The following is a 27,608-nucleotide window of genomic DNA, read 5'->3' as shown; positions in this document are numbered from 1 at the left end:
TTGAGATACGTGTGCTTTGAGGCCATTCCTCCATTCACACAACATATATTAAATGTTGCCATATAACTCGTACTGTAGTACTTATTAGGGGATGCAGTGATAAATGAAATATTGGGGCTTTCCCCCCACCAAGTCTCAAATAGATGTAAGTAAACAGTTAATTTTTACATAGTGTATTGAGTGTGTTGATCAGGGAGTGTTCAGAGTGCTATAGAAGGGATATTTATCCTTGGACTGGCTATGAGCCATCTAGAAGGTCTTCTAGAGAAAATGGTGTCTAAGTGGTCCCTGAAGATTAAGTAGAATTTAGCCAATTTTCTAGACGTATAAGAAATCATGGCTTCAGGTAGGGGTGGTAGTAAGAGATTAGGCTAGAGAGGTAAATAGTAGCCAGACCTGAAAGTCTTCATGTCTCAGTTGTTAAGAAATTTGGACTTTGTCCTAGAGACACCAGAGAACTATTTTCTGCAATTCAGGGGGTTGATAGGTGATCAGATACACATTTTGTCATGATCATTATGGGTTCAGAGTAGAGAATGAATTTGGAAGAGGACAAGATTAGAGGCAGGAAACCATTTGAGAATAGATTTATAATCCATGTAAGAAATGATGGTGTGAACTAAAGTAAGGTAGAAGTTGTGGAGCTGGAGAGAGTGGACAAACCTGAGTGATATTTAGAAACTAATAATTAATAATTGAAGTCTATTAAGTGCTTACAATATGGGATGCACTCTACTCAGCTTTTGTATATATTATTAGCATTTAATCCTCATCTTTGATTTGGAGATTGTTATTATCCCCAATTTACAGGCAAGGAATTAAGGCCCAGAGAGATCAAGTATCTTGTTCAAGGTCATATGAGCCAGAACTGGGATTCTAATCTAGGCATTTTGACTTCAGAGTCTGAGTTTTTTTTTTTTTTTTTAAATTAACACAACAGTGCTCTTTTTTTAACAAGGCCATACAGATTTTACATAAACCACAGTGTTTTTTTTTGTTTTTTGTTTTTTTTTTTAATTATTTATTTATTCTTTGTTTCTGTGCGAGGGCTTTCTCCAGTTGCGGCAAGTGGGGGCCACTCTTCATCATGGTGCGCGGGCCTCTCACCATCGCGGCCTCTCTTGTTGCGGAGCACAGACTCCAGACGCGCAGGCTCAGCAGTTGTGGCTCACGGGCCTAGTTGCTCCGCGGCACGTGGGATCCTCCCAGACCAGGGCTCGAACCCGTGTCCCCTGCATTGGCAGGCAGATTCCCAACCACTGCAGCACCAGGGAATCCCCCAGAGTCTGAGTTTTTAAACTTTGTTAGCTGATGGTTGATGAGATGGGAATGATGGAGACATAGGAGTAAAAGATAAGGCCAATTCTAGCCTTTAAAACATGATTTAAAAAATATATCTACCTTCCTCACATCATGTACAAAAGTAACTCAAAATGGTCAAAGACCTAAATATAAGAGCTGAAACTAAAAGCTCTTATATGAAAACATAGGCATAAATGTGACATAGGATTAGGCAGTGGTTTGTTAAATATGACACCAAAAGCACGAGGCGCAATAGAAAAAGTGCATAAATTGGACTTTATCAAAATTAAAAACTTTTGTGCATCAAAGGACACCATCAAAAAAGTGAAAAGACATCCCACAAAATGGGCAAAAATATATATAAATCATATATCTGATAAAGCACTTGTATCTAAAATATATAAAGAACTCTTACAAGTCAATAATGAAAAGACAAACAGCCCAATTTAAAAATGGGCAAAGGATCTAAATAGAGAGTTCTCCAAGGAAGATGTACAGATAGCCAATAAGTATGTGAAAAAGATACTTAGCATTATTTGTCAGTAGGGAAATGCATACACATTCCAGTGAGATACTATTTCATACCCACTAGGACAGCTAAAACTAAAAAGACAGATAACAAGTGTTAGTAAGGATGTGGAGAAATTGGAACCCTTATATATTGCTGATAGGAATGTAAAACGGTGTAGCCATTTTGGAAAACATCCTGGCAGTTCCTCAAAAGGCTAAATAAACACAGAGTTACAGGGGGCTTCCCTGGTGTCACAGTGGTTAAGAATCCGCCTGCCAATGCAGGGGACACGGGTTCGATCCCTGGTCCGGGAAGATCCCACATGCTGTGGAGCAACTAAGCCCGTGCTCCACAACTACTGAGCCTGCGCTCTAGAGGCCGCGAGCCACAACTACTGAAGCCCATGTGCCACAACTACTGAAGTCCACGCACCTAGAGCCCATGCTGCACACGAGAGAGGGCACTGCAGTGAGAGGCCCGCACATCACAGTGAAGAGTAGCCCCCACTCGCCACAACCAGAGAAAGCCCGTGCAGCAATGAAGACCCAATGCAACCAAAAATAAATAAATAAATAATTAATAATTTTAAAAAACCAAACAAACATAGAGTTACTATATAACCCAGCACTTCCTCTCCAAGGTATGTACCCAAGAGAATTGAAAACGTACGTTTACATAAAAACTTGGACACAAATGTTCATAGCAGCATGGCTCACAGTAGCCAAAATTTGGAAACAACCCAAATGTCCATCAACCAATGAATGGATAAATAAAATGCAGTATATCCATACAATGGAATATTATTCAGTCATAAAAAGGAATGGAGTACTGGTACATGCTACCATATGGGTGAACTTTGAAAACATTATGCTAAGTGAAAGAAGAACACATATTATATGATTTCACTTACATGAAATGTCCAGAATAAGCAAACCCATAGAGCCGGGTTGTAGATTGGTGGTTGCCTAGAGCTGGGAAAGTTGGGGGGAAATAGAGAGTGACTGCTAATGGGTGAGGGACTTATTTTTGGTGATTCTAAGATCAATTGTGGTGATGGTTGTACAACTCTGTTCAATAACCATTCAGAAGCAAAAGTTGTACACTTTAAACGAGTAAGTTGTATGGTATTGTGAATTATTTTTCAATAAGCTGCTGCAAAAAAATCTACCAACCAACATACAAAATAAATAGATAAAATACAAATATAATTGTCTGGAAATAATAGATTAGACGCTAGCAAAGAATCCAAAAGTAACCTGGGAGGTCATGTAGCTAGAGGATGAGCACAGGTGCCCTGAGATCAGACTGTTTAGTTTACAACTGAGCCCTGCTGCTTGTTGGCTGTATGAAGTTCCTCGGGTTCTCTGCGTTATAGTATTACCTGTTAGTGTGTTATACTGAGGCTTAAATGCGATAGAATGTTATAAAACAGTTAATGCAATTCTTGACCCATAATAACTGTTCAGTAGATCTTAGGTTGCTTCCAGTTGGATTTTTCACTAGGCTTCTCTGCCAATTTCATATTGAAGTTATTTTCTAAAGCTTTTATTATCATAAAAATATTTACATGCTTATTACAAAAATTTCAGAAACTAAAAAAGTCAAATAAAAAGATTATGTCTCAGTCAAGCTGTAATTTTTTTAAAAATCAAATAGGAAAAAAATCATCCAGAGTCTCTCTTTAAAGACAGCTATTCCTTACGTTTTTTCTTCTTTTTCCTTTCTCATTCCTTGTTGAGATCCTACCATGTGTTAGACTTTATATATTTTAAAAAATTTACTTAATGTGGAAAAATGTTATTACAGATGCTTCAGGAACATTTTTAATGTTTCAGATTCTGTAGAGCATTTCCCTAATTTTGGCTATTTAGTTGGGTCCAGTTCCTGTGTGCTTAAAGCTTTTTATATATTTATACTTTCCTAGGGGTAGATTTTCCATTATTTGGTTGAGAAGTTTGAATATTTGGGGGGCTCTTTAACTTTTCTCTTCATAGACTTTCCAAGTTATTACAGTTTTTTGGTTTGGAGTTTTTTTTTGTTTGGAGAAGATTATTGGGAAATTCCTTTAGTATCCCTTAATGATCAAGGACAGTATTGCTCTGCTTATAGCTAGCTCATAGTCTATAACCACTGGTTAACAAAAGATCTTTTTCTTGGGCTTACAATGGATATTTGCAGTTAGAAAAGAATTCTCACATACCTTTTTGAGTGGTTCTTTCCCTGGAAATTTGGGGGGTGGGGAACTATTTGTTATGAAGAATAAATGCTGCCAAGTTTCTTAGGAGAGAGAATCTTTTCACATGTCAGTGGTTTCCAAAATTGACAGAGCCCTCGGATACTTACGGTATCGTATTTTTAAGGAGTATTTCAAGAAATATTCTCATTAGAATATGTAACTAATACATTTCAGGATTGTTTGATTGATGATTAAAGTCAGATATTAGTAAACAGAGGAGCGGGAGATGCAGCATCTTCACAGTTGCATAAACTAATTTAGGAGTGAGAATTTAAAAATCATGCAGGTGTTTCTGGTTGTTATAGCCTCAAGCAAGAAAGCCCTCCCATAGGATTTTCTTATTTCTTCATCTGGGCTGGGACACTGTAGTTTTGTAGTAGCTTAGGAGGGTTTGAGAGCAAAGGGATAGTGAGGTAGAAAGGGATAAAAACCTATATTCATCTGAAGAGTGAGAGGGGCGTTGCACTTTAAAGAGAAAATTGCTGCTCTGCAATAAAATCTTTGTATGCCAGTCCAGGACATGATTGCTGTTCTTGAAAGTTTTAAGATTTTGCTACTTAGAAATCAAGAGTAGGTGCTTCAGCTGTGACCTTTATTATAGAGTATAGTTGTAGCTTAGAAGAGCTAAGAGGGGGATATCAGATGAAAGGACAGTGATTGCTGGAGGACAGAAATAAAGTAATGCTGACAGGACAGGAGGAATCAAGGCGACATGGGAGGCCCTCTACAAAAAGCCCTTAAGATAGGAAAGCTTTTTTTCCAGTGCTTTCTAATTTTTTTAAAACCATTCTAAACATCAGTTTTGACCTCCCTGTTGTTATATTAGGGTTTCTGGCTCATATTTCTCTCATAGATCTCTGTTCAATTGCTGAACACACCTTTTCCATCCTACTTGCCTATCAAGGCACATTTTTCTTCCTTTGAAAATTTAACTGTATATTTCTTTTTCCTGCTCAGCTACTGCTTCAGTAGGTGTTCTTCCCATCTTTCCTGACTCTCTGTGTCATACCACAGTCTTATCCCCACACTTTGAAACAGATACGTAAGTTATAATGTAGATTGACCTCTAATGAAGATTCAGGATTATCCAACCCTTCTCTTGGGGTTCTTTCTTTGTTGGTTACTTCTCAGCTTTGATGCAGAATTTGATCTTTAAGCTGTAATGTATATAGATATATGGAGAATGTAAATAGAAAAAAACCTTTAAAACAGTGATTCACCTAATTGAAATCTTAATTGAGTGGAAAACATTCTGATTTGAAGAGAAAGAATCAAAAATTGAGAAAATAGGAGATCCTTGTTGTTTCCAAAGACTAGATCTTAGGAGAGGTAGATTTTGCCTTAGTACATTGAAGGATTTTTAACCTTTCAGAGCTATCTAAGGATGACCTCTCAGTTAATATGATAACCCACTTATATTTGCATATACTGATTTATATTTAGAAATGTAGATATTATTACAGAAAGCTGTGTGGATATGGGAAAAATAAATTATATACACACACATAAAATTCCTTAAGAGCCCTTGAAATGAAGCATAAAAGTTAAAGTATAATCATTTTTGTTATTTTTAGATATTTTAGAATATAGTTTATGTAAGGAGTAAAATCAAAGGCCTATTATTATCTTTTATTTCTGGAACAATAACAGTATGCTTAATGAAGAAAATCTTTCCCAGGCAGGTTGGGTAGATTTTTTTCTTCTAATCATATAGCTATTTGCTAGTTAAATGAATTACAGTTGAACCTTTTGCTTCATTTATCTAAAATGGTGTGTTGACCTTAGGGAAGTGGCCATTTTCTTTCTTTCTTTCTTTTCCTTCCTTTCTTTCTTTTGCCTTAAATAGATTAAACTGTTGATAAATACTTGCTGCTATTTAGATTACATTTGAGAAAAACTTCTTACCAATTGAGTAGGTTATGACTTCTGTAGCTGCCTGGAAAGGCAGTAACAAGATGTACAGTTAGTTACTATACTGGTGGGTTCCTCTTATGTGCATTTCTCAACATGACACCCAGGAAACTTAAGCTTTCTGTTCTTAGCAAGCTTACTGACAGATCTTTATGATTCTAAAATCCAGGATGGTCAACATTTTGTGGAAACCTTGACAGGTCATCTTCCCCTTCTAGCCTTCTCCCTCCTCATTTCTATAACTTAACAGTTACAAACCAAGTGCAGCCTGAAAATGGCATCCAAAGCAAGCCATTATTTATGTTGTTTTGTGACATTTAGGAGAGAAAATTAAGTTTAGAATTGAGTACCTTTCACTCAGTATAAAAAAAAAAGTAAAAGTTCTATTTGTAGTATATATACTAATAACTCCTGAGATCTTTCTTAGTCTGTACCAGTTCCCTGTCTCCTCATTGTTTCCTGACACAGGAAGAGTCCAGGCACAGGAAGGATGACTGCCTGACAAAAATGTTCTAATGTGCCCTCCACTGCAGATTAGTGAGCTGTGGGTTTCTTTTAACCCCTAGGTGCTTTAGTCTGAATCAGTTTCCTGTCACTTCACTATTTTCTATTTTCTATTTCCACTACTTTAAGAAAGGTTTCTTTCCCTCCTTGACCCATTATGAACCAAAACATATTCTTAGCTCTACTCTCCCACTCTTATCCCTGTAGCAAGTACATATCTAATTGGAGAGGGTTTTTTTTTTTTTTTTAAGCCTTTTGTTAGATTATACTTTGGGATTTTACTTCTGTTGCTAAGGAAACAAGAGGGTAAGAATAGGTTAAAAAAATTTTTTTTTCCTTCAAGGTGTTAGTGACAGGTCTTAGTGATATAAAAGACCGATGAGAAATAACCAGTTTCAATGACTCTCTTAGGCATTATTTCACTGAAGTTAAAAGTAGGAAAGTGAAGACCTTGGAATGAGAGTAGGGCAGAGGGTGGAGAATGCAGGTTATTACAAGAATGGAACGGAGTAGTGGCCTTTGCTGTTTGCCTTCCTCTTCCTGTCCTGTCCTTATCACAGTTCTGTCACAGGGTGAACCAGTGCTGGATTGCTGATGAGGCTTTCGGGAAGCAAGGGAAGTTACTGGCTTTGTAGCACTAAGATGGAAGGATTGAAGAATAGGGTGTCTGAAAGGCAGCTGACAGGACTGGTCAGTACTCAGTTGACCTCACCTAAAAGGGACATACCTAACTTTTGAGGGGTCCCTAAGTCATTCGTGGACTGCTTTTTAAAAGATATTCTTCCCACCTTTCATCCATTTCAGCATATAGCTCTCTCTAGGCAAAGACCTAAGGAGACAATATTAGACAGAAAGAACATGATCCAGAATGATTCTGTTAGCTAGTAACTTTTCCTTTTGTTTGTCAATGATCATGTAGTAAAATTGACTTTTTTGGGGGGTTGGCATACAGCTACATGAATTTTAATACATGTATAGATTCATGTAACCATCCACCACAGTCAGGATGCTGTGACACAGGATATTGTGTGAGAATAATTCCATCACCACCACTCCCCCCAAATTTCCTCATGCTATCCCTTTATACACACACACCCCTCCTTAACCTCTGTAATCAATGATTTGTTCTCCATCACTCTAGTGTTAAATCTTCTTGAGAATGTCCTATGAATGGAATCGTACAGTATGTAATCTTTTGAGACTGTCTTCTTTTACTCAGCAATAGTGCCTTTGTGATTTATCCAAGTTGTGTATATCAATAGTTTGTTCCCTTTTATTGCTGAGGAGTTTTTGGAGATTATGAAGAGAATTGCTATAATCATTCCCTTGCAGAATTTTGCATAAACATAAATTTTCATTTTTCTAGGGAAAATGCTCAGAAATGGGATTGCTTGTTCATATAGTAATTGTGTCTTGAACTTAATAGAAACTGTAAAACTTTTCCAGAATGGTTGTACCATTGTGCATTCCCAGCAGCAGTGTATGAGAATCTCATTTGCTCTGCTTTCTCATCAGCACTTGGTATTGTCAGTATTTTTTATTTTAGCCATTCAGATAGATGTGTAGTGACATTGCATCTTGATATTAATTTGCATTACCCTAGTGAACATCTTTTCATATGGTTATTTGCCATCTGTATATCATGTTTGGTGAAGTGTACGTTCAAATATTTTGCCCATTTTTAAATCAGGCTGCTTGTTTTCTTATTACTGAGTTTTGAGAGATCTTTATATATTCTGAATACAAGTCCTTTGTTGACTATGTGAGTTACAAATATTTTTTCCCAGTCTGAATTAGTATTTCATTCTTTTGATAGTGTCGTTCATAGGGCAAAAGTTTTTTTAAAAAACAATTTTGAAGAAATCGTGTATCATTCTTTTCCTTTTTCCCCAGCTTTATAGAAATATAATTGACATATAACATTGTGTATTTAAGATATACAATGTGACGACTTGGTATATGTATATATTGTGAAATTATTACCACAGTAAGATTAGTTAAGACACCCATCACCTCATGTAGTTACCTGTTTTTTCTTTTCTGGTGAGAACTTTTAAGATCTACTCTTTTAGCAACTTCCAAGTATATAAAACTGTGTTGTTAACTATAGTCACCACGTTGTACATTAGATCCCCAGAACATATTCATCTTGTAATTGGAAGTTTGTATTCTTAACTGTCTTTACCCATTTCCTCCACCCATCTGCCCCTGGCAACCACCAGTCTACTTCTGTTTCTATGAGTTTGGTTTATTTTTATTTTTATTTAAAAAAATTTTTAATTTATTTTTTGAGTTTGTGGGGTTTTTTTTAGATTCCTCATATAAGTGAGAACATACAGTATTTGTCTGTCTGACTTATTTCACTTAGCATAATGCTCTCGAGGTCCATCCATGTTGTCGCAAATGGCAGGATTTCTTTTATGGCTGAATGATATTTCATCGTTTATGTGTGTACCACATTTCCATTCATTCATCAACAGACACATAGGTTGTTTCCATGTCATAGTTATTGTAAATATTATAAACGTGGTAATGAACGTGGAGGTGCAGATATTGTCAGGAGTAAAAATATTTCGTTGTTCAGTTTGGCAATATGAATCAAAATCCTGAAAATCTTTCTTGCATTTTGAGCCATTAGTCCTTCCAGGATTGTATACTAAGGAAGTATTTACATATGTGTGCAAATACTCATCTAAGAGGATGTTTATGGCAGCATTTTTTTTTCTTTTATATTTGGCTGGGCCGCGTGGCTTGCGAAATCTTAGTTCCCTGACCAGGGATTGAACCCAAGCCGTTGGCAGTGAAAGCGCAGAGTCCTAACCACTGGACCGCCAGAGAATTGCCAGTATTTTTTTTTTGAATAGTGAAAAATTGGAAACTCTTTGGCCAATAACAGGACACTGACTTCTTCATACACTTATACAATGAAATACTATGCAGCTATAAAAATGATTTGGTAAATAAGAGTTTTAAAGCATAGAAAGAAATAGGAATTAGGGAATTAGGAAGTAAAATTAGGGAAATAGGAAGTAAAAAAATAAGTTACAAAGCACAAGTTACGATCTATTTCTGGTTAAAAGTGTCTATGCACAGAAGAAAAGGGCTAGATAGAAGGATATTTATCAAATTAGTAACAATCCCCTTTATTTTTCTTTCTTCAGTGAATACTTATTACTTTTGCCATAAAGAAAACAATGCCAGTTAAAAATAGTGTCTCAGAGTAAAGTTTTTATGGCCATATTCAAGTTCTCTCAAGCTACTGTATCTCAGGATTATGTTTAAGTAGTCTCTTTAGACTGTTGAAAACTAAAAATGAAGGATAAAACTAAGAGTGAGTGTATCAGTCAGCTTGGGCTACCATAGTGAAATACCATAAGCTCAAGTGGCTTAAACAACACAAATTAATTTTCTCATGGCTCTGGAGACTGGATGTCCAAGATCAAGGTGCCAGCAGGGTTAGTGTCTGGTGTGAGATGTCCCCTTGGGCTGCAGATGGCTGCCCTCTCATGTGCTCAGATGGCCTTTCCTTGGTGCGTGTGTGTGGAGGGGGAGAGGAAGGAGAGCACAAGTGAGTGAGCTCTCCTGTGTCTTTTCTTACAAGGACACCAATTCTGTTGGATCAGGGCCCCATTCTTATGACCTCATTTAACCTTAATTACTTCCTTACAGCCCCCATCTCCAAATATAGGTACACTGGGGGTTAGGGCTTCAATATGTGAATTTTAGGGGGATACAGATATTCAATTCATAACACCAGCCTTGTCGAATAAGCATCACGTCTGTTCTAGATTCTGTTAGGCAGTGGCAATAAGGAGATGAGTAAGACATAGTTTCTCCTCTCAGGTTGGTTGTAGAAAAATAATCTAAAAGAAAAATATATCACCTGCGATTCCTCTACCCAAGTATAGCTTTTTACTCTAGACATTTTGGAAGAATAGTCTTTTTTTGTGTGTGAAATATAAATGTGTGTGTGTGTTGCATATGTATATATTGGCTTTTGGTCAGATAAACTTTCAGAGATAAAGGAAGAGTGTTCTTTAACTCCACTTTTGTGAAATATTTGGGATAGATGAGACTTTGTTCCAATAGGTAGAACAGAAAGTGTTGAGAAATTAGTTGCTTTTTTTCCCCTGAACATAGTATTTGTGTTTTGGTTTTTTTAAAATTTTTATTGGAGTATAGTTGATTTACACTGTTGTGTTAGTTTCAGGTGTACAGCAAAGTGAATCAGTTATACGTATACATATATCCACTCTTTTTTTTTCAGATTCTTTTCCCATATAGGCAGTATTTATGTTTTTACTTGAAGAAAGAGGGAATCAAAAGAAATATGAGAGCTAAACCTTTGAAGACCTATATGAATAGTTTTAATCAAGTTTTACTCCCATGATTTTCTGTTTGTAAATTTGCAAAATAATTCTCCCATTCACCTTTTAAAAATCTCGTTGTTCTTATAGGCCACTCTTTGTTACTTGGAATTTACAGTTTAGCTGACGCGAGGTTATGTGAAATTTAAATTTTCTTAAGTATAGAGTGTCATTGAGTTCAGGTTTTATTTTCCAACCAGTACTTGATCTGTGATGCTGTTGTGCTTTAGCCACCTGCCAAGTTGGGTGGAGAGTTGTTATCACTTATGGCATCTGAAGGGGTCTAACCAGGACAAGTTTTCAGAGAAAAGGAAGTAGACCAAGAGAATAGACATATTGACATGGCAAAGATTTCCTCAGCAAACAATTTTGGAAATGGTATATCAGTGCCCCAAAGATCTACCATGTAGAGAATGACTCAAAGATGTGGACTTGAAAAAAAATTTAATTATATAAATTTTCTCTATAAAACACCTATAGAATATCTAAACTTAAGATTTTTCATATTCCTTCCTTTGATAGTGGATATTGAGACTAGAAGATGGGACAGAAAGAAGAGATGGAAGTGAAAAGGAAATAAGTAATATGAGAAGCTTGAGGGTTTGGGGAGAAGACTGGGGAACAGAAGGATTGAAAAGCAGGAAAGTTAGAAGATTCCATATGTAGAAGAAAACAGTACTTGAAAAAATTTGTGAAAAGACAAGAATAAAATAGGGAAAACACAAATACATAATAGGGAAAACACAAAATAAAAATTGTAGCTGTTGTTTACTGAGGATCCATCCGTTCTGGGCCAGGCACTGCACCCCTGTCCTCTCGTTTCGTTCTCAAAACCACTCTCTGAGGTGGAGTGCTGTGTTCTCATATTACACGTGAGGAAGGTGAGACTCGGGGCCCAACATAACTAAGCAATGAAGAAGTGCTGCCTCAGCACTCCATATTGAAGCTTTCCCTTTGATTTCCCTTTGACTTTTTTTCTCACAAATGTCTTGCTTTGGTTTCCCAGGATTGTGTTGTGCTTTTTTTTCTCTCTCTCTTTTTTTTTTTTTTAATTACAAAGGTGTGCAGGAATAAAAAAGGAGAAATATAGGTTTAACATTAAGTTCTGTGTCAGACAACAAGGTTATCAAATGAAACTAGTGGTAACTGATTAGAGGCCCTGTTACTACCTTTGTTTCCTTGCCTCCACTTTTCTCTTAGAGAGGTTTTCCAAAGAAACCTCCCTAAATGAAGGATGGAATAATCACATTTCTTTACCAGACAGCAGCACAATACAAGATGATCTTCTGGCACACTGTTGCTATGAACTTTGGCAGATACCTCGCAATTCTTGTTTCATATTTTATTTTGAGTGTTTGTCAGGAAACCAAGTGACATCCTGTAATATAATCAGATATTTCTTTTCAAAAGTAATACTGTGCCAGTGGGAAATTTTTTTAAAAAAAATTAGAGATAGGCTTTGGAACAAAACATATTAAAATCATTACAATGACAATAAAAATAAATTTCACAGGGAAGTTATTCTGTAATCTTGCTTATGTATGGACTTTGGAAGTAATTTTATTTTTCCACCAAAATATTTTTTCTTTTTTTTTTTTTGATAAATTACTTTTGTCGTTTATTTCCTGGAATATAGATAATTATGGCACTAGAGGACTTTAAAGTTATGTTCTGAAACCTGAACTCTGTTATAAAAGAATATCTGAGGTTAACATTCTTTTAGTATTTTCCTTTATCTCTATTCCCTTTATAGTCTCTCATAGGTGTGAATAAACTTCTGAAATTCTCCCTTGATTGTCTGGGGTTTTGGCTTTAAATTATATTTCATGTATACCAAGGAGCAGGTTTGGTTATTCACAGTTTTTGTGAGGCCTATAAATTTTATTTTGATTTATTTTAGAGTTAACCATGTCAAATGGAAGTATGCTTCCATCTAGATAACTTAAAGGTAGTATTAAGTGTATCTTCTCCCCCCTCCACCACTTTTTCTTAAGGCTCCTGTTCCAAAGAGTGCACTTATTCCAGTAATTCCCATCACCAAATCAACAGGCTCCCGGTTCCGGAATAGTGTGGAAGGATTGAATCAGGAGATTGAAATAATAATTAAAGAGACTGGGGAAAAGGAAGAACAACTTATAGTAAGTACTCTTGTATCTTAAAATCATTCTTATACATTCACTTTTCTAATTATTAAGAAAATTCACAGTTTTGGTTTCTGTATTTACATGGGTTTCTTTCTTGTTGAGAATGAAAATTTTCTCTTTTGAAAAACTTTGACCTTTGCAAGTGAATGAAAAGTTTTCATTTCTTTGCATCTCATAGAGACAACTGATGTGACTTAAATTTGGATCCTTGAACAGAAGCTATTTTTTGTTTTTCTGTATTTAAAAACCCCTAGACAGGTGATATGCTTCTTATTGGCTGTAACTCTATTTAACAGAAGTTTAGCTTACGAGTTTGTTGGGGAGGGAGGGATATGACATGGAATACTTTCTAAAGTATGAATCTACCTCTTGCTTATGTTAGTTACTGTTTGGTTGACTATATCATCGAAGCACAGTTCTGCTTACCTATAATACACATAAGAATGTGTATTCTATTAACTATGACACGGATAAGAGTGGTTCATATATAAGACAGTGATAAAATTTCCTGTTTATATTTAAAACCATGTCACAATATATTTAAGCTTTCATTCTTCAGTGAAAGAGGAATTGGGGAGTTTAAAGTAGTGTTTTATTGACACCTAAGATTCTCTCCCTTAAGATTACAGGTTGGTTTAGCTTAGAGAAAACACAACTGCCCACACCCTCTCCTCCTTCCCTCCTCCACTGCATGATGGGGAAACTTTCCTTGATGCAATAAAGGTAAATGTACCAAAGATATACAGGGAGCTGGTTTCCCTGCGGAGTGAGTCACACAAGCTTCCCTCTGAGTGTTCTCCTTGATTTCCCTGTATAATTAGCACTGCTGTGATTAAGCTTTCTCTCACTTAGGAAGGTTTCTTTGAAAACCCTGTTCTTGGAGGGAAGTGGGCAGGGGGAGAAAGTAGCAGGGCCTGTCATCAAGTATGACTAGTTTACACAGTGGATAACCTTTTCTTCTAATGTGGAACCTAGAGTTGCACCTAGATTTCTCCTCTTTTATAATGGCCTGTTTTTATAATTTTAAAAATAATAGCACATGATAAGTAATTCATTGCAGTTCATCCTTCAGCAAGCACTGACCACTCATGTGCCAGACCCTGGGAATACAGAGGCTCTGTTCTGCCACTCAGTGTCCAGCGGGGGACAGATGAGACAGGGGTGTCCCCACGGAGCAACACAGAGGCTTCTTTCTTGTGAGGCCTGATAAGGAGAGGGTTTCTGACTTTTGAGTCTTCTGGAACAGCAGGGGAAGGGTGACGTTAGGTGCATTTCAAAATCAATGCCAGGGACTTCCCTGGCGGTCTTAGTGGTTAAGACTCCGTGCTTCCACTGCAGGGGGCACAGGTTCAATCCCTGGTCAGGGAAGTAAGATCCCACAGGCCATGCGGCATGGCCAAAAAATTAAAAAAAAAAAAAAAAATCTGAAAAGTTCCAAAATCCAAAACTTGAATTTGCCACACACCAGTAGCTATTTTACATAGCATTTGCATTGTATTAGGGTATATAAGAAATCTAGAGATGATTTAAAGGACACAGGAGTATGTGCATAGGTTATATGCAAAATCAATGACAAAAATACTTATGTTTTTAAAATTTCATAACAGCCACAAGACATTCCCGACGGCCATCGCGCACCTCCGCCCCTGGTGCAGAGAAGCAGCAGCACACGCAGCATCGACACGCAGACCCCCGGCGGGGCAGAGCGGGGCAGCAACAGCAGCAGCCGCTCCCAGTCTGTGTCCCCCACGTCCTTCCTCACCATCTCCAACGAGGGGAGCGAGGAGAGCCCTTGTTCGGCTGATGACCTGCTTGTTGATCCCAGGGATAAAGGTACAGTGCAGGAGGAGTTTGCTACCAGATGATAAGTGAATACCACCTGTTGTATCGTGCATTCTGTTCATTTTCTAGCAGAGCACACACACTTAGGGCTACTAAGATAATTACTTTGAGATGTGTTCAAAACATAGATTTAAAAAAATTGGAGTGCAAAACAGTAGGTTTTACTGTGGTGCTCAGGTGATGGTCTAGTTGGGTAGGTTTATGGGCTTTTGTTTGTACCTTTTTATTCCTTTTTTGCACTTACTAATACAAGCTCCTTATTAGTGAGAGACATTCTTTTTGGTATAAATGAGATAAACATTTGTCCTGATAAGCATTTGTTCTCTATCACCTTAGTTGTCATGTTTTTACAATCTTACTACTTTTTAATTGAATGTGAAACCTTCAAGTTACAGTAGTGTGTTTTAGGATCTGTATTTGTGATATTTCTAACAAGAATTAAGCTGATTTATATCAATGCAAGATGAGTATTCCAGGCAAACCTGGAGTAAAAGGTGGTGGTGGTGGGCTACTTATAGTATTAAACCACTTGCCCGACTCAGAAAGTAATTGGAGACATAGCACTTTGCATATTAGTTACTAATAATATTCTTACTTTTTAAAACAAATAGGGCCTTTCATCTCTCTGTATCAGGGCAGTGTTTTTTTTAGCCTAATCCTAGTTATTATTACATGAACTTGAGAGCAATAATAAGATATTTATTATTAAATAAATTCTACAGCTCAGTTTAGTAGTCATTCATTTAGAACTTTCTACTTGCAATGTGTTGAATGTCCTGAAATGTTCCATGTCCGATGACAACTGGTCATTACTGCCAGTCACCTAAAGTACTTAGACTGTAGCAAGTACAGAGGACATAACATTTTCTGAAGAAGTCACTTCAGACCGTGGGCAGTTGTAAAATTTTATTATTTGGACCCTTTTTTGTCATCTTCTAGGTTAAATAAAACATGGCTATTCCAGACCAACACCCCAGACCAATTAAATCACAACCCCTGGGGACAGGACACAGGCACTAGGCATTTTTGGTGCCCCCAGGTGATTCACGTGCACAGAAGTTTGACACCCACTGAACTAAATCCTTTGATTGGGCCATGTGTTTCTTGTCAGGAGTCGGCATAATTACTTCTGATACTTATTGTGAAGATTAAAAGGGATAGTGAATGCAGCCCCTGGTACTTAGTGCTCAATCAGATGTACCCCTCTCCTCACAAATTAAACCATGGCTATTATAACCTGTCCCTTGATTTCCCATACTTTCTACTTTTACTTCAATAACATATAGGAACAACGTAAGTTTTGTGTCCTGCTGTATTTTACTTTAGGAGACTAGTGACTGGTTAGCTCCTCTGATTTCTTTTATGAGAAGGGGCTACAGTGCTACCGCCAGCAAGGAATTGTAGTTTAGTTGGCACAGTCAGACTCTACATATAGGACACTTAGGGAACATGTCTAGAATTTCAAGTTAATATAATAGAAACTGAGGACATCAGCACTGGACAGGAATACCAGAGTCAAGAAGTGTTCCCTTTGGTAGGGTTAATTTAGAAAGATTTCAAAAAAAAAAAAAAAAGAAAGAAAGATTTCAAAATCTTTGAGCCAGACTTTGAAGGAGGTTTTGGAAAGCGTATGGAGAAGGACCTCTTAGGTATAGAGAAGTTTGTAGGCAAAAGAAAGTCTTCAGCATATAGTGTGCATATGGATCTGACTACCTGGAGCAGAGATTGTGACCAGAGGAGCAGAGAAATCAAATAGAGAGATTCTGAGGGGCAGACCGAGAGTGAATGATAAGCAGCCAGTGAAGAACCATTTCAGTTACTTGTCCTGGGAAGAATGGAAGTGGCATTTGAGCCCATATGCCGTGTACGGAATAGGAATACGGCAGCAACATAGATCAGTGTTCAGTGCTGAGGAGTAAGTAAGTGATGGTAGGTTAAATAATAACCTACCTAGGCTGTGGTGATGGTAAGTAGAAGAAAAATAAAAATCTCTTCCTTGTTTATGCATTTATTTAACAAACATTATCTCCTCTTTACCAGGAATTGTGTTAGATAGTGGGGTGATGTGGATGAATGAAGCACTATTCCTTACCCTCAGGTAGTTCATGGTGTAGGGGGAGGCCAAGAACAATCCAATACAGTATGACTCTGCACGTACGTGCTAGTGTTTCTCAGTAATCCAGCATGTCGTTTCTTGCAGATAATGGGAACAACTCTCCTTTGCCCAAATATGCAACCTCACCAAAACCTAACAACAGTTACATGTTCAAAAGGGAACCTCCTGAGGGCTGTGAGAGGGTCAAAGTCTTTGAGGAATGCTCGTAAGTATCCCCCACCATCCCTCCCCCCGCCAAAACTTTTATTATGAGAATTTTCAAATAGGCTGAAGAACAGTACAGTGACCACCCATAGATCCACCACTAGATCCTATAGTTAACATTTTGCTTAGTTTTTGCTGAACTGTTTGAATGTAAGTTGCAGACATGACATTTAACCTCAAATACAGTTTAATATTCATTTCCTAAAAGTAACCACAGTAAAAGTAACCACTCCTACATAACCACAATACCATTGTCATACCAAAGAAAATTACAGTTATGCTTAATATGAACTAATATCCGGTTGTTATTCACATTTCCTCAGTTGTCCCCAACGTATCACCCGTGGTTAGTTTTGAACCTGTAAACGGTCAGCTCCACACATTGAATTTAGCATTGTATTTATTCAAGGTAGACCACGGATCTCAATGCAGGGTGGGTTTCCTTCTTTCAAGGATCAAATTCCCTCCAGTTTTTAACTACTTTTAGTCTCCAGTTCTCTAAACAATTAAAAAAAATATTTTCCTGCCAACATGGGGAAGAGAATCCTATTACTTTGCAGAAACACGTTCCCGTGATGAAGATCACGGAAGAAGTAGAATTTTAAACGGCGTCTGGTACCCTTGGTATGCGATCTTCTGTGCTCGTATATTTCTGTTGGCTAGTTCTCTAGTCAGGTACTCTTAGTTTTAGACTCAGAGTCTGCTCAGCAAGTATTGCAACTTTGAGTTTTCAGTAGCTTTGTAAGTGGTGGCTGCAGGGTTGCAGGTATGTATAAAACTGAGCAAATTAGCTGATGAACATTATTTGGGGAGAGGATGATGGTACTTATATAAACCTCACCTTCCAATCTCACTATCGCTGCAAGTCTAAGAGCCATCCTCTGGCTTTTTCTCAGTATGAAACCAAAACTGCAATGTGGAGATTGTCCAGCCTTGTCTGAATCACATAATGTATCTTTTTCTTCCATCATGAACATCTTAGAATCATTTTAAAATATGACATCCTTTTGTTCCTCTCTGTGCCCCTTCTGTCAGTGCTTCCTTTAAGCTAAATTCTGAATAATTTTGCCACACAAAGAGCATTGTTTTTTAATCCCTTCACCTCCTCTACTAGGAGATCCCAGCTGTCAGTCTCCTATCTGCTTTTCTGACAGTAATTGAAAACTCTATTTTAGCAACTGCTTATTTTTTTCACCATGTAAGTCTAAAAACTTGACTGGTGCCAGAGAGTTTAAGCAGTATTTCTCCACATGTGTTTCATAGACTCCCTGCGTCGTAATCATCTGGGTTATTAGTTAAAACTGCAGATTCCCAGGTCCCATCCCAGGCCTAATGAGTAAAAATATGGACATAGGTAAGACCTAGATTATGCATCTTTAACAAACCTCATAGGATTTTTATGCTTGACTTGAAAATGCTGGCTTAGACCTTTTCATGAGAGTTCTTAAGAAATGGAGTCATTCTTTTAAGTAAAAATCAAATGGTTCACATGGAACCTTATGGAGTTGAAATCTTTGATTGATGTATTGGTAATTCAGATGTGCCTAAGTGCAGAGAAGTGGCTGATGGACTTAAAAAGCAGTTTGAATTTCTGTGTAAATGACTGAGTGAATATTGGTTGTGTGGGTTGGTGTCCTGTGGTATCTGCCTTAGACTGTTATGTTTGGAAAATTTCTCAATATCTGAACTATATACATACAACTATGTTATTTGTTTCTAAAGGGAAGGAAGAAAGGACAGGGTGTGTGTGTGGATGGATAGATAGATCAAAGAAACGTAAGGTAAACCCTGACATATAAAATGTTTTATGGCACAGCCATCTGTTATTAGAAGGTAAACCTAGTCTTTTTTAAATGCACATAGTTTATTATAAATTTTACTGATATAAAGGATGTGTAGCTCATGGAAATCTATTCATTTTCAAATATCTTAATTATATTCCAAAAAGAAATTAACAGCAGTAACCCAATAGTGGATTTCTTAGAGGTAATTTTAACCTTCTATCAATAAAACAAGTTACTCAAAGTCTAAAAAATTGGTTCCTTTTTGCCCCAGTTATGTCATAATTAGAGCAAAACTGGATGCACTAGCATTAAAGTAAGGGTAGATTATTGGTCCTAATTTTTAAATTTTAGCTTAATCATTCTTTAAAGTATACTTTTCTCTCCAAGTCTTAATTTTGGTTTAAAGGTAATAACTCTGACCTGAACCAGGGGTTGGAGTCAGTGAGAGGTTGATCTCTGGTTTTTAGAAATGTATGCTTATTTACCTGAAAGAAAATAGGTAGTTGGATTTGGGACCATAAAGGGCAAGACCAGATTTTGCATTTCTTTTTTTTTTTTTTTTTGATACAGCACAGACCATAGCCATGCCTGTTGCACTTAGCAAGTCCTTTTTTTTTTTTTTTTTTTATAGCTAATATGGCACCAGAGGCATAGTCTTTTATTTACTTTTTATTTTATTTTATTTATTTTTGGCTGCGTCGGGTCTTAGTTGTGGCATGCGGGATCTTCACTGTGGCATGTGGGATCTTTCCTTGTGGCGCGAGGGCTTGTTTCTAGTTGTGGAGTGGGGGCTCCAGAGCACGCGGGCTCAGTAGTTTGCGGCACGCGGGCTTAGTTGCCCCACGGCATGTGGGATCTTAGTACCCCGACCAGGGATTGAACCAGCGTCCCCTGCATTGGAAGGAGGATTCTTTACCACTGGACCACCAGGGAAGTCCCAGCAAGTCCTTTTTAATGAAGTCACATATGCTGTTTCCTGATCCCAATTAATGAACTCCTTGACCTTAGTTACCTTAGATTCCTAGATATTTCGGCCTCTTTGCAGTATAGAGATCTTTAAAAAAATATGACATAACCCCTTCTTTTCTTCCTTTCTTTCCCTCCCTCCCATTATAAATAATTTGGAATCACCATTTCTTAGCTACTAATTTATTCCTGAATTTAAAAAGAAAATACATAAGCCTTTAAAAAAAATACCAAAGAATTCCTCACATCAGTATGAAAATACCTATAATAATTATCCATCCTGACCATTTGTTTCTCAGAAAGTCAGCTAGCAAGCAGTTATATTTATTTTGAGATACAATCCTTTTGGAATAACTTCTTAAGGAAAAAGTAAAATATTTAAACTAGTTCTGAGGGTTTCTGTGTGTGTGTGTGTTTTGGTTTTTTGATATGTATGGTTCTTAAATTGAAGAAAACTTTGAAGTAGTATTAGTACCTGCAGCTTCTAGTAGCATAAGTATAATACTGGTCATACACCCCAGGGGTGGGTAACGAGTTTCTTGGAGACTCTGCTCCTCAAAGTTAAATGGAGTGAAAAATGATTCCTTTTGGTGGGTTGGGGTCATGACTGGAGAGGGGGTGGTGATGCTTTTTTTTTTTTTATTGTTAGTGTTCTGTTTTCTTGATCTGGGTGCCAGTTAGACAAGTTGTTATTGTTTACGTTATTTTGTGTGAGATCTGTCATAAGTGTTTTCATGAAAGCAGAAAGGAAGTTAAACTGATTTTAGATTCTGTCATTAAAAAATGTCAAAGTCAGAAGTTTGTATCTCAGAAATGTGTGGTTTCATCTTCAAGATCCATTAGCAGCCATGTGTCTTAAGTGATTTTTAAGACAATTTTATCTTTTTAATAAGATAACCTCAAACAATAAATTAATTAATTAAAAACCTAGGCCTCATTTGGAGGAGGGTATAAAAATTGATTAGCCCTTTTTTTCCTAATATAAGAATGAAAGCTATCTTTAATAATTCTTCAAAAGAAAATACAAGCATTATTTAATTATAGAAACATAATCTCGGACTTCCCTGGTGGCGCAGTGGTTAAGAATCCCCCTGCCAGTGCAGGGGACACGGGTTCGAGCCCTGGTCCAGGAAGATCCCACATGCCGCGGAGCAGCTAAGCCTGTGCGCCACAACTACTGAGCCGGCGCTCTAGAGCCCATGAGCCACAACTACTGAGCCCATGTGCCACAACTACTGAAGCCCGCGCGTCTAGAGCCTGTGCTCTGCAACAAGAGAAGCCACCACAGTGAGAAGCCCGCGCTCAGCAACAGACCCAGCACAGCCAAAAAATAAATAAATGAATAAATAAATTTATTTTAAAAAAAAGAAACATAATCTCAACTTCCTATCTTCTTTAAGGAATTGAAATCCATGCTGTCAGTAAAAACAGAGGGGTGTGTGCTCTTCTTATCATAATATATCCAAATACACATGTGGCCCTAGATGTACTCAAGTAATAAGTTTCCACTGTATCTAAGAAAGAACAATACACAAGAAAAACAAATTTAAACAATGTAATTTTTTTCTTCTTAAATTATTATACTTGCCAAAGCTATCCATGGGTAGTATTCACTATTAATAAAATATACCCACCCAAAGCAAAATATGCCCACCCAAAAATGTTGTACTTGGAACTTTTTTTTTTTTTTTTTTGCACCTACTCCCCAGGTCTGCTGTTTATTCATTCTTTAAAACCCAGTTCAGATGTTACTTCCTCTAGAAGCTACCTTCCTACCAAACTCCCCCACTCTTTCTCTGTGCCACAGGTTATCCACTCCCTTGTTCTACCTCTAAACCTTTTACGAACCATTTTTATCACATCTGTCAGTCCCGCTTGCGGGAGTTCTCAAGCTTTTTTGTGCTATGGGCACCTCTGGCAGTCCAGTAAAGCTTATGGATCCTTTGAAGTAATTCATAGCTTCTCTGAATAATGTTTTAAAAACAAATTAAAGATTATAAAGGAGACTAATGATATTGAAATACAGTCTGTCCCCAGTACCTTCCTCTTCCCAAGAACTACATGTTTATCTCCTTGTAGATCATCTTGCCTTTGGGTCTCCAGAATCTAGTGCAGACTTGGCACATTTGGATTTTTTTTTTTTTTTTTTCATTTCATTAGGAGAGATGAGAACCATACTTTTGTCATATCGTATTACCTTTTCCCACCTGAATCTTGATTTATTTAGGTTCTTCCACTTGAATTTCTTTTTAATTTTGTGTCACTTCCATGTTACTTTAACAGTTTAATTTTTTATATTTTCAGGGAATACCATTAACACTTGTATCCTTTTGCAGCTCTTTGGGTTAATTTGCAGGCGCAACTAGGGACAGGGAAGGATTTGGCTTCAATAAAAACTTTCAGAACAGAGGACTGTCATTAGTTTTATTTTGATTTTACATTTATGTTACGTTATTCAGAAAACCATCATGGCTATTAACTCAGAATTGTTTCAAAGAGATTTTTAAGGGCACTTGGAGAACTCATGCCCACTGAAGTTTAGTCACGCAGTGGTGGAACTCAGTAAAAGATAGACAATGTGTGTCATTAATTTCCTTGCCTTTTCCCTTCAAAATAGTGCAGACTTTGGAAAAATCATAGTGGAACATATTTTTGTCTTTAAACAGCTAGAATATCTTTTGCTTTAGGAAATTCTTTATTCAGATTGGCTATCTTAGATCTTCACTTAGATGTCTGAGCATCCTATGTGGTGCCCGGGGCTCGCCAGGGAACTGAAAGCAGCAACAAAATCTGGTGTCCTTCCAGCATTGAGATAAATAATTTGAATCATGTGTCCTTGGTCAGTAGCATCTGAAGCTTTGGACATAGCTTGAGTTTTGTTTTCCTTTTTTGTGTCTGTAAGTTACTACTTTTTTTTTTTTTTTTTTTTTTTGAAGAAAAGAACTTCTGATGTTCTGTGACTTAAAAGTATTGGGTTGTTTATTCTATGTCTAGGCCAAAACAACTTCACGAAATCCCGGCCTTTTACTGCCCTGACAAAAACAAGGTGAATTTCATTCCTAAAAGCGGCTCTGCTTTCTGCCTCGTCAGCATCCTTAAGCCACTCCTCCCCACACCAGATCTTACCCTCAAGGGCTCTGGCCACAGTCTGACAGTCACCACTGGCATGACAACCACTCTTCTGCAGCCTATCGCTGTGGCCTCCCTGTCTACAAACACAGAGCAAGACCGAGTCTCTCGAGGAACGAGTACAGTCCCGCCATCAGCCTCTCTCCTCCCACCACCAGAACCCATTGAGGAAGCTGAAGGATAGGCCCCAGTGCTGTGAGGCCACTGTTCTGGGCAACTGAGAATCTCCTCCATCCCTTGGCAGCGATGGCATCATGCGCTCCCAGTTGGCTGTGATGTGCTCCAGCATTTCCACGCTGACGCGTCACCGTGCGGCTTCTGGAAGAAAGCAGCCCCGCTGATGGCTCTGCTCACCCCTGAAGGCCAGCCCTCAGTGCTTAGCCTGCTTTTTCTTAAAGCACCGGTTGAAAGAAGAAAAAGGTTTCATTCTTTCCTTTTGGAGGGCTGATATCACATTGTTTTTTGCTTTCAAATTAGACTTCTTTGAAAAAACAAATAAAAAACTGATCCCTGCAAACATGATTCTTGAAGGGAGACGTGAATGATGCTGCAAGAACCATCTTTTATATGAAAATGACTATTTTATAATACCAATGTTACGTTTTCTGAAAACATAGCAAACAGGATGTTCAGACGATTCTTTGGCCTCTGTTTCTTGTTTCCCTTTCTAGATGTGCGCTTTTCTCAGCTGTTTTCAGCTTTGGGACCAAAGGGATTGTTGACATTTTCCTAGCAATCTTAATCTCATGACTGTGTTCTTCTCCCAAACAAGAATTGATAGGTAAATGCATTGAACAAGTATATATAAAAGAGATAAAAAAGCAATATTAGTACATTACGTGATTTATGTTTTTTGATGTCAGAAGTTTGTGCTTTGGGTGAAATACTTGTAAAACTGCTGTTTTCCTCACTACTCCTGTACACATTTCACCATGTGGTCAGAAAAATTATAATCTGGAGACAAGTGCTTTAATATGTTCTCACCCATCATTGGAACTTGGTTTAAAAATCAGTGAGCCAAAAGGAAACTACCCCGTGTCGACTGCTAGCTAGGAGTCAGGAGCCCCTTGGGTTTTCTGCTCAATACTTATCACATGATCTCCTTTCTTTCCCACAGGTGTCGTTCTACCTTTAACCGTCACTGTATCATAGCCCCAAGAGATCCTAAAATGGCTGTGCATGGATTTCCTCCTTTGCTTTTGTGATGTTGTTGTCTTGTGGATTTGGTCAGGGTTAGTAGTTTGCCAGGAGTGTAATCCGTTGAATAGCAATCCTTAGTCACAGAATCTTGCGACTGACGTTTCCTTTATGGTGTTTGGCACTGAGATATGTTGCCTATAGGTTTTGCTAGTTTTCCCTCCAACATTCCACACAGTGGGGAAAACAGGCAAGGAGAGCTTTGGAGCGTAAAGAACAGGAACCTTTGAAGAATCCATACGGTTTTGGATTTAGGCTCATCCTAATACAATCACTGCCAGTATCACATGACAGCAGTATTTCATGTCTGGGTATGTGGTAGTGAAATTAAGGAGCAGCTCTTTTTAAAAAGTTATAGCAAACAGTGTTGATAGAAAGCATCCTTCTAAGATCTTCATAAACTACCTTATGATGCAATAATTTAATGTTCCTATACATATTATATTATAGGGAGAAAACAAGTACTTGTAAAAGGGATATAGTTTAGAAGGTTAATATGTCAGTTTGTCCAGATATATCCCATCAAAGAAAAGCTAGTGGTAGCAATAAATCTTCTGAAAGGACTTCTTATACTCATGTACCTTTAAAACATCTAAGTAATTAAAAATTTTGCCCTGTTAAGTTGAAAACAGAGATGTATTTAGGCAAATTAGATAAACTCAAACATTTGAATAAGTCTGTCAGGTTTCAGTTGGTGGCATCGATGAATTTTGGTACCCCTTCTGTCCAAAACTAATTTTCCTGAAATTAGTACATTGTGGCTTCTAAATCAGGAAAAGCTAAGTTATTCAAAGTCTAAATGTTCTGGTCAGTAGGTTCTTTGAGAACCTTGATTCTTTGCCTCTAACTTTATTTACCATTTCACCACTGAGAACTGCTCTGTCAGAAGTACAAAAGCAAGGTAAAGCTGAAATCAGGTGAGTTGGTATCGATGGTAGGAAGTTAAAAAATAAGGTTTCAAAAAAATCCAAAATCAGTTTTTGGATGACCTGAATTCTGTTAAATCTATGTTCTTTTCCTTGCCTTACACTTACTTCCCTTTCCATCTGTACATGTCACAAGGGTGTTTTACAACTACAATGCCACTTTGTAAACAGTTTTTCCTCTTACTCTGTTGTGCATGTTTATCTAACTCACATCTTTCTGTAGAGTTTCATATATCCTTAAACTAAAGTAATTTACAATCAGAATGGGAGAACAAGTTTAAGATAGTATTATTCACAGTCTCATAGGTGGAACTTTTAATGTTTGGTTGTAAGGAGAATGTGAATTTGCAGGTAAATGAATTATATGGCAACTAAACATAGTCCTCATGTTTGGGAGAAATAGAGCCTGAGATTTGAGGAGGGGGGGAAGGTACAAGGTATAAAAAACACTTAACTGCCAGTGCCAAAGGGCTAATTTTTAAGTATCTGAGCTTTATGCAGTCTTGAAAAAATTTTGGCCATAGTCTACTCGGCTTTATGTAACCTTGGTTCACAGGTGGTTGACTTTTTTTAAAAAATGGGTCTACTCTCAATAGAATGCATAATATTGTTTTCTAAAATTACATTCCATAACTACCTTGTTATTCTGTAGAAAACTGTACAGAAGGTAAATAAATTAGAATAGCTTCAATGGGAATATAATTTAAATTTTTAAAAAATTTAAATAAATTTACTTCCATTGCGGTAAAAGAAAGAAATAGGTGGCTTGTATATTTCAGCAGAAGAAAGCTATTCTCTGGTTATGAACTTTGTCAGTGTTAAGTTATTTTTACTCTTAAACGGTTTTTTTCTTGCGGTGATAACATGAATTTACGGTTTCTGATCATGACCAAGTCTGTATTACTTGTCATGACTTTTGTGAGCAATTATGTTTTAAAAATACCTGTTTTTCTTCTTTGATTAATATGGTGAGCATGGATGCCAAAATTATTTTTTAACTAGAGTCTTCATTTTGTTTAAAATATTTCTTATATTTGTGACAAGCCAAATCAGAGTTTTAGAAGGTGCTATTGCTAACTGTGGAATAACTGGCAACAAGGAAGCCTTTTTTTTTTCTTTCTTTCTTTATTAAAAAGGTTGGCTTTTACTGGAAGAAGGTATTTAAAAAATAGAATTTATAGCTTTCTGTTATGTCCAAGATTAAGAGTGGGTTGTCAGAGTTTTCTTTTGTTAAAGGAAATAAAAGAAAAATTGCCACTACTGAATTTACTATTCTAAAGATTCATTCCTTAATGCTTAGAATTTCAGTGTCTCAAGACCAGACCAGTGGACGTGCTGAATTTGCATTAAGAAAGCTAAAACACTTAACTTCGCACTTTAAGGTTTAAGTTTTACTCTGCCTAAATTAATGATAAGCAGAGCAGCCCTGAACAATATTTTGTTTGTACAATCCTGTTGAAGAATATAATTTATGTTTTTTAAAAGTCTTTATTTTTCATCTCTGTTGAAGCTGTGCAAATCTTTTTAAAATGCAATTTTTAAAGTTTCGTTTTTCTAACAAAATTCTCCCAAAAAACAGCATTTCCAGTGGTGATAAATATTGTTACTGTGTACTTACGTATTCCCTATACCTGAACACTTGTTGCTGCCTCACAAGAAAATAGAACTTTTATGTTAAAAATAAAGTCTGTTCTTCTTGAGTCTTTTTCTGTGTACTTTTATGAATATTGCCTCAAATTCAAATTTCTTTCTTTTCAGACATTTCTAGCTTGAAATAACTTTAGTATGTTCTTTTTCACAGATAGAAAGATGAATTTGTGTTAGGTAGCAGGATATATAATATTGCCAGTTGTTACTTCCTTACTTCCTTGCTACCTCCTTAACTTGCTCTTGAACTGAAAGCACCTGATCTTTGTGTTAAGTGCTAATAAGCAAATGTTAAAATATAAGCAAGCATACTGAAAGGCATACCTGTTTATAGGTAATTCAGTACTTTACAGGTTGTTAGAGATTTAGCTGGGGGCAGTCACTTAATTTCATTCTAAAGTACAGATAGAGGAGTTTTTTCCCCGTTTTGGTAATTCATTGTTGCTGCTTCCTTTGTGTCGGTGGTTTACAAATGGAAGACAGTTGTTTAGGCTGAAGGGTTTAATCTGTATGAAGGCTGCGTGCGGTATAATCATTTAGAAAGCAGGGTCATCTTTTAAGTGATATAAAAGTGTCACCACAGCTGCCTGTCATAAAAAGTGGTCACCAAATTACTTTGCAAGAAATTCTAAAAATTATTTCTGGGGGTAAAAGTTAACCAGAATTTGGAGAATATATATATATAACATTATAATTAAACACAGCAGCAAACGCAAAGAGAATCTCTCAAATTGGCGTAACATTTTCTCCCATTTTTTTTTTCTCTCAGTCTTTTCCTTCCACCTTTAAAGAAGTTGAGAGGAGCAAATTTAGATCTCACGT

General features: G+C 37.0%; 1 protein-coding gene across 1 annotated transcript in view; it reads left to right on the top strand.

Annotated features, from left to right (window-relative positions):
* Positions 1–25,792, top strand: part of FAM117B (family with sequence similarity 117 member B) — an 81,683-nt gene extending 55,891 nt beyond the window's left edge. The window contains exons 5-8 of the mRNA XM_068544638.1: positions 12,826–12,969; positions 14,583–14,808; positions 17,018–17,138; positions 22,882–25,792. Of these exons, the coding sequence (XP_068400739.1) occupies positions 12,826–12,969; positions 14,583–14,808; positions 17,018–17,138; positions 22,882–23,200 (810 nt within the window). The 3' untranslated portion in view covers positions 23,201–25,792. The remainder of the gene's footprint in view (positions 1–12,825; positions 12,970–14,582; positions 14,809–17,017; positions 17,139–22,881) is intronic.
* Positions 25,793–27,608: the final 1,816 nt, after the last annotated feature.

This window comes from Eschrichtius robustus, chromosome 5 (assembly GCF_028021215.1).
Source record: "Eschrichtius robustus isolate mEscRob2 chromosome 5, mEscRob2.pri, whole genome shotgun sequence".
NCBI classification, from domain to species: domain Eukaryota; kingdom Metazoa; phylum Chordata; class Mammalia; order Artiodactyla; family Eschrichtiidae; genus Eschrichtius; species Eschrichtius robustus.
Note: the sequence above shows the minus strand (reverse complement) of the source record. Positions and strands in the feature narration are given on the sequence as shown.